Raw genomic sequence first — 7,252 nt, 5'->3', positions numbered from 1 at the left:
AAAATAAATAAAACAATTGCTTTATAGATTGAATAACTTACTGTAAAGATTGCAAGTGTTATTAATAAATAATTTTTCATAAATAGTTAAATATTACCACTGTGGCGACCGTCACGACCCCTTAGGCTACCACGAATTCACCAACAAATACAAAGATTGGCAACGCCGGTGGATTGGTACCACGCAGTTCCAGGCTATAAAAGACCATCACGACGACGTCTCGCTCTCTTTTCTTCTCTCCATACCCATGTAACAGTACCACTTCCACAGCGCTACCGTACTTCCCCTACCTAACCTAATATCCTATCCATTTAACATTGAAATAAACAGTATTTCTTTAACCAGTGTTTTCAGTTCTTGTGCAAATTCCTTCCAAAAAATAGTATTGAGTGTTCTGACAAATAATCGCAGCGGCAACCACACATTTCGATCGACTGACTGACCCGACAAACATTCCTACACCACATTAAAGGTAAAAATAAAAGACTATATCACAAGAGACAACAAGAGACTTAGACTTAGAGACTGTACAAATAAGATTATATTTAATTAGTAATGCGTCGTGGATATTTGTGACGTCGAACCATTACATATTGACGACAATATTCACGACGCATTATTAAAAAAAATTCGAATAGACTATATATATATATATCAATAATGATATAATGATATATAACACGTCCAATCACCTAATATATGGAAATACTTATATTGAAGATCAGGAATTGTTTTTTTCAACTATTAATAGTTCAGGTGCATGAGTTATGGTCTCAACACACACATTTTTACTTTTTAAGAAGATTATACAATTTTCTCTAAGTAGAGCTAAGAAGAATACCTTAAATAATATTGAGAAACCTTAATTTATTTTCGTATATGTTTCTTTCGCCACTTTTCACCAATATAACACCAATATAACAAACCAACAGAACATATAGTGAAGGTTGCACGGAATTTTCCTTATATACTTCTAACAATACATAAGTATTTAACAAGCCTTTAATATGTAATATTAATATATTATTGTATTTAATGGTGACGGAAGAGTTAGAAGAAGTAAATATCAAAACACAATGAGTAAAGACACCAAAGAAATCAAACAAATAAACCGACCATTAGTAATTTCGGAAGAGATGTAATAACATGATACAGTAACAAAGATGGTCAGGATGAAATACAGAAATAATATAAAACATCAATATAGAACTGTCATTAGGGTATTAAATTAAAATTTACTTGGTGAGATTTTAAAATAGCAAAAGGGAAAACCAAGGCCTAATTATGGCAGATGGAATTCTGTCGAAATGTTATGAAGAATTTATACACATACGATTTATTTTCTTTTATATCCAAAAATCTAAATTTATCTAAACCAATTAACCTAAACCTATTAGCCATTTTACACACGTCTAATTTACCTGAAGTAACTGAATTAAGGATTATTATTGATTTATGATTATTGGTTCTCTAGAAATCACTTGAAAAATAATCGATGAAAGCAACAATCGAGATAAGAGTCTGTTCAAACAGAAACAAAACAAAAAAAGTCAACAACACTAGGAAATACTCTTGTTTAATCCTTATCGCAAACGTAGTTTCACCTCTCGAGTGGTGATTCGGTATAAAGAAAACAGTATAAAAGATGTAACACGGTTAAGCGTCGATATTAAGTTCAGAACGGCTTAACAACAAGGCCAAGTTGATATTAAAATGGCGAAACAAGTGATTTTGGTTGCCTTGGTGGTCCTCTCCACTATGCTGGCTGGTAAGATTATCTTTTAACTATTAGTTATACATATATTAACCCTTATGTTACACTATAGGGGTCTTTGGTTCCATTGGATGTTACTATTGCAATTCTTACAATGACAGGGACCACACTGCTTGCATGGACCCTATGAGTATCTATGTTAACACAACCGTCTGCCCTAATAACTATGTTTGCACACGTGTTTCCTATGTCACCCGTAAGTTTATTCTTCCCAAGCATTAACTTGAACTAAACCAATCTCTCGTGTGACAGAAAAAACCTTCGTCACCTCCAGAGGCTGTGATCCAGCTGGAGATACGTGCAACAATATTTACAGGAACCTGCTCGCGTACTACCCAGACCTGTCGACCTTCAACTGTTACTGGTGCACAGCCAACTACTGTAACAGCGCTTCCGGTTTGGAGATTCAAAGACAATTGATGAAGGAAGAGGTGGAAGCCAATACTAGAAAGGAATCATCTGTAAAAGATCACTATGTTTCTCTCTAAATAACATATATTACGTTTCCATGCCTGATTAAGATAAAATAATGCTTCTTATTTAAATAAAACATTATCTAGTGAACGTTTTTAATTGAAAATTACTGCAATAGAATTGCAAAATCGACATTCATGGCAGGATAACAATTTCATGGTGAATGAAGGCCCTCATTGCGATCTGCACAAAAAGAAAGTTTAAAACTTATAACAATTATAAAGTTTTAATAAACGCTATTATTGTTTAAAGAGATAATAAAAATGGATGGATAGAAAAAGAAACCATTTAATCATTACCATAAAGATATAAAAACTGTTATAAATATTCAATGTTGCATGGCAGCTATTGGCCTATATTGTGGATAATTGTGAACAGTTTTAATGAATATAATAGAAAAATTTACGATAGTTTAATAATTAAAATTTTTTATATAAATTTAATATTTTAAATGAGTTGGGACAACAAGTACAAATATAATTTCTTCCAAAAGAATATGATTATGACATGAACAATTGGCATTAAAATCAACTTCAAAAATGTTCGACGATTTTTCCGTCAATTATGGGCCGATTTTTAAAATTCTTTTTTTATTCGAAAAAGTGTACTTCCGAGGAGCTCCCGTTGGAACCAACTCAGGATATGTTGGGGAAGGGTGGAAATCGGAGGAAAACCTCAAATTTCAAGGGCACGTACACTATATTCACGTAGTTTTTTATCCAAAATAATCAGATATCTGGGGATAATGTTATTGCTGATCTAATACAATGAATAATCGGAAGTAGTTCAGTCATTCACAAAAAGCCATTTAGTTTACTTTTTAAGCCTTAATCATATCATATGAACAGTCGTATAAACGTTCTAAACAATTGTTTATATGGTGTAATGGTTAGACCGTTAGGCGGAGGGCAGCAGCTATTTTTGTTCTAATTTCATTGGAATATTTGTCAAATCCCCTAGACTAGGTAGCGGACCCCAGGGTCTGAAACGTTCCGTATTTTCAATCACTGTTTCCTTATTCTTTTTTTACCTCATACGGGCTGTATTTTTACTTGGGCTATCCATTGTAATACTTAATAAAATAGCTGCGTAATAACTTAGATATTTAATTAACTTATATATTTAATAGAAATGAAAAAAAAAAAACGTTTTAAAATATAATATGTATATAACTATCGTTGTAATAACTAAATACATATAAACAGAAACCTTATATAACCTATATATTTCACGTATTTTTATTCTACTATATACACACAATTTAGCTTATCATTTACCTAAATATATTTCTTTATTTACAACTAGCGACCCGCCCCGGCTTCGCACGGGTGCAATGCTGATACTAAATTAAATACACTACAGAAAAAATATGACCGTTGTATATAAAAACATAGCGGCCCGCTCCGACTTTGCACGGGCATAAAATATATATGCCTATGTCACTGAATGAAAACATGATTAAAATCGATCCAGTATTTTTGGTTCATTCATTACTGCCCTTGGCCTGCACGCATTAAATTTGGAGTAAAACAATTCCTCTTCCCCTATACTTACTATGAAGATTTCCTGCTATCTTTGGAATATCTAAATTTATACAATTTTTATTACATTACACATTTTTAAACGCAAATTTTAAATTTGTAATATCTCCGAAAATATTTGTTTAATTTACATGCTGTAAGGAACCATATTGATCTATATTAACTGCACACTGTATTTAAGGTACTTAATTCGATAAGCATTAATGCCGTATTGCTTAAAATAGCTTCGTAAATAAGCCATTTTCTCACGTAAAAAGTAAACAATAAAAATGGTTAATGTGGGTTATCCCTAAAAGATAAACATATACCATCGCGGACTTTTTTGTAGACCTTTTTATGGTGTACAATACTGTAGTACATTAATTTGATCTAACTCGTAGGGTTAGGCAGCGTTTTTGCTAACTGCTAAATAAGCCTAAAAAACAGGTTAATTTACGACATCACGTTAGAAACCTCTAAAATTAGCAATGTTGCCTTAGTATATTATGCATGTATTATACATATAAACCTTCCTCTTGAATCACTCTATCTATTGAAAAAACCGCATCAAAATCCGTTGCGTAGTTTTAAAGATTTAAGCGCACATATGGATATAGGGACAGAAAAGGCGACTTTGTTTTATACTATGTAGTGATATTATGTTAACTATTAACAACAGATCAGTTTGGACATATATACAAAATTACGAACAAAACAAATCTAATGGTAGGCCGGGGACTTTTCAATTAACCTGTTAAAATTAAAAGAGTGTGTATTAAATAAATAAAATGTTTGAATATTGACAAGGTTCTTGCAGTAATTATTTAAAAGCAATATTTAGTACTTGCCATAAAATGGGATATCCTACCACGCCTTCCTTATTGTCCAGCTCTTGCTTCTTCGGATTATCATACAGTCTATTCAAGGTATACGGTATGATTGAATACCAGTGTCGTTCTTTAAACACATCAAAAGTGGTGTCGCCTCTTGGTTGGCGTCAAAAGATGACCAATTAGCCCGTTTGATTGGAAAGTGGTGAAGGCGACAGGATGGTGCTCCTACTGCTGCGTTAGTTACGGGTTCCAACCCTGGTGGGACGTAATTATTTTTTTTTGTGATTGTCTATAATTTTGATTGTCCGTACAAGAGTACAAAATTCTACAATAAAGACAATCTAGTCACGCCAATAACCAGGCTGGATAAGACCAGATGTCATCTGGGATGATCTTCAAGTTGGCCACTCACTAGTAGGTTTTGACAACGGGGAATTCATATCTTCCCAGTAAATGTTACAAAATTGTTGACAATGAAAAATTCTAATAAATAGTGACGGTTTTAAATTTGTTATCATAATATTTATATAACGATATCAACATAAGAAAGCATTGGAGCTTTTTACGTGTATTATTGTGTATATTAATCATACAATCTTCCTATATAGGACCAGTTACGCCATCTATTATGAATTCCCGTAAGTTAGTAACACTTTTCGATATTTCCTTATGTTATCTCAACTGTTAAATATTATTTGCTCGGTAACAATTTTTTATGTCGTGTACAAACACATCTGACATATAAACTATAACTATGATTGATAATATACCGAACTAAATGAAATAAATTGAATATTAAGCGACGCGATTGAACTACTGCTTCACTCATATAAAGTATCGCTTAAATAATAGCTCCGTAAATGTTATATGGGAACAAGTCAAGTATTGTTTTGTTAGCATTTATATTATTGGCGAAAAAATAAACCTCCACTCGTTTTACGACACAATCTATAAACATTCATGTAATTTTATGTTCTCTTTTCTTATTTACGACTTGGATACTTAGATTTCATGAAGCCGCTTTAGCGATAATGTCCGGACATTGGGACAGAAAGTTTTAACATAAATTTTCTATAAAGCATAAGAGTCTTTGTAGAATAAGAAATCATTAAACTGGAATCCTACCCAATTTTTAAAATGTAGAAACCATATCATTTATCAACATTTATCAACCATTAATTGATACAGTCATAAGTTGTTCAGTTAATTCTCGGAAATGAGTCGTTTATACGTCAGAATAATTTTATTTTATGTATTTTTGAGGTTTGAGAGGTTCTAAAAGTACTGAAGCAATTGGTACTATAATTCCCTAATAGGATAGATGACTTTAATAAAGAATCACAAACATTGATTTATCAAAATAATAATATAACTACTATAGAGAGATTATTAAAAATACATTTATTTTAAAATTAAAATAAGGTATTATTAAGGTTTTTGGAGGGTCACTATTTATATTTCGGGAATAGGAAAAAACAAATAGTTAAGCTGCGTATATATTTTTATTGTTTTTCAAAGTATTCGCCACGATAATCGATACACTTTTGCATACGCTTAAACCAATTTTCAAATCATTTATTCCATTCCGAATGAGGTATCTTCAAAACATGACTTTTGAACGCTTCAGTGGCTTCTTCGGGCGATGAAAATCATTGACCGTGCAGTTTATTCTTTCGGGATGAGAACAAAGAGAAGTCATTGGGTGCCAAATCAGGGCTGTACGGCGGATGACCCATCAATTCGAGGTTTTGAGTGCTCAAATAGTCTCTTGTTTGAGCCGATATGTGAGAGCTAGCATTGTCATGATGAAGAACAATCCGGCGTCTCTTGTTTTTTTTCCTTATTTCACCGAAGGCTTCTGGCAAACAAATAGTTGTGTACCAATTAGAATGTACTGTTCTACGATCGTCTAGAGGCACTGTTTACTTTCGGGCTCATACGAATATATCCATGATTCGTCATCTGTCATGATTTTATAAACGTCTTCGAAGCACCGCGTTTGAATTTCTTAAGCATTTCGTTAAAACAAACTAAAATTCATAAAATGCCACAGTTAAATGCGGCAACATGGCGACGTCAATAACATTTGACGTCATAAATTGAGATGACGTGAGTTCACTTCTACTTAGACTATAGCCCGGAAGCAACTAGTGCTCTTTATCAGCACAAGATTACCCATAAAATCAATTAAATTTTTCCGCAAAGTACGACAAAGTGCCCTATCGGATCCATCCGACGGAAACTTTAACTACTGCTCCTCTCTCTGTCTCTGTTTCTCTCCGACACACGTACATCACATATACCTTCGCCTGTTACTTTTTCTAATACCCCTCGTCGACCTGACGCCCCACCGCCTCTACCATCACCGCCACCACCAGCAGCGAAACTTTCCAGTATAACTGGGATCTAGAGAGATTGTTCTTTTAGTTTTAAACAAGGAACCAGACGAGAGGGAGGACCGAAGGGTCGCGGGGGGAAGTGAGTGGCGGACGGAGAACCTCCCCCTTCCCCTTGCTCCCTCCAAACTTCGTCCACGCCGATACCGGTCCGCTTCTTTTATTCCACTTTTATCAGTTTTGTTTTATCAGTCGTCGTTTCTGAAAGCTTCGGCAAAGGGTCCGGGTTTTATTTGTTTCCGAGGGAGGAGGAGG

General features: G+C 33.8%; 1 protein-coding gene and 1 long non-coding RNA gene across 2 annotated transcripts; both read left to right on the top strand.

Annotated features, from left to right (window-relative positions):
• The first annotated feature begins 331 nt into the window (after positions 1-331).
• LOC143204987 (uncharacterized) lies at positions 332-1,594 on the top strand. The gene is made up of 2 exons (XR_013007714.1): positions 332-472; positions 1,475-1,594. It is a non-coding gene; the product is annotated as an uncharacterized LOC143204987 (long non-coding RNA).
• Positions 1,595-1,605: 11 nt separating this feature from the next.
• LOC143204986 (uncharacterized) lies at positions 1,606-2,338 on the top strand. The gene is made up of 3 exons (XM_076417945.1): positions 1,606-1,768; positions 1,827-1,970; positions 2,027-2,338. The coding sequence occupies exons 1-3, from the start codon at positions 1,714-1,716 to the stop codon at positions 2,260-2,262; spliced, it is 435 nt and encodes a 144-aa protein (XP_076274060.1). The 5' UTR covers positions 1,606-1,713; the 3' UTR covers positions 2,263-2,338.
• Positions 2,339-7,252: the final 4,914 nt, after the last annotated feature.

The sequence above is a fragment of the Rhynchophorus ferrugineus genome, unplaced genomic scaffold (assembly GCF_030347505.1).
Source record: "Rhynchophorus ferrugineus isolate W39M unplaced genomic scaffold, kcgeb_rfMv2 rfM11, whole genome shotgun sequence".
In the NCBI taxonomy this organism is placed as follows: domain Eukaryota; kingdom Metazoa; phylum Arthropoda; class Insecta; order Coleoptera; family Curculionidae; genus Rhynchophorus; species Rhynchophorus ferrugineus.
This window is presented reverse-complemented; position numbering and strand designations above follow the sequence as displayed.

What these genes read in the sequence shown, in the direction of transcription:
- LOC143204986 (XM_076417945.1), top strand. Translation starts at nt 1,714, where the DNA reads ATGGCGAAACAAGTGATTTTGGTTGCCTTGGTGGTCCTCTCCACTATG. An exon ending in CCTCTCCACTATGCTGGCTG is followed by an intron (nt 1,769 to 1,826) that starts GTAAGATTATCT and finishes GTTACACTATAG; the next exon opens with GGGTCTTTGGTTCCATTGGA. An exon ending in ACGTGTTTCCTATGTCACCC is followed by an intron (nt 1,971 to 2,026) that starts GTAAGTTTATTC and finishes CTCGTGTGACAG; the next exon opens with AAAAAACCTTCGTCACCTCC.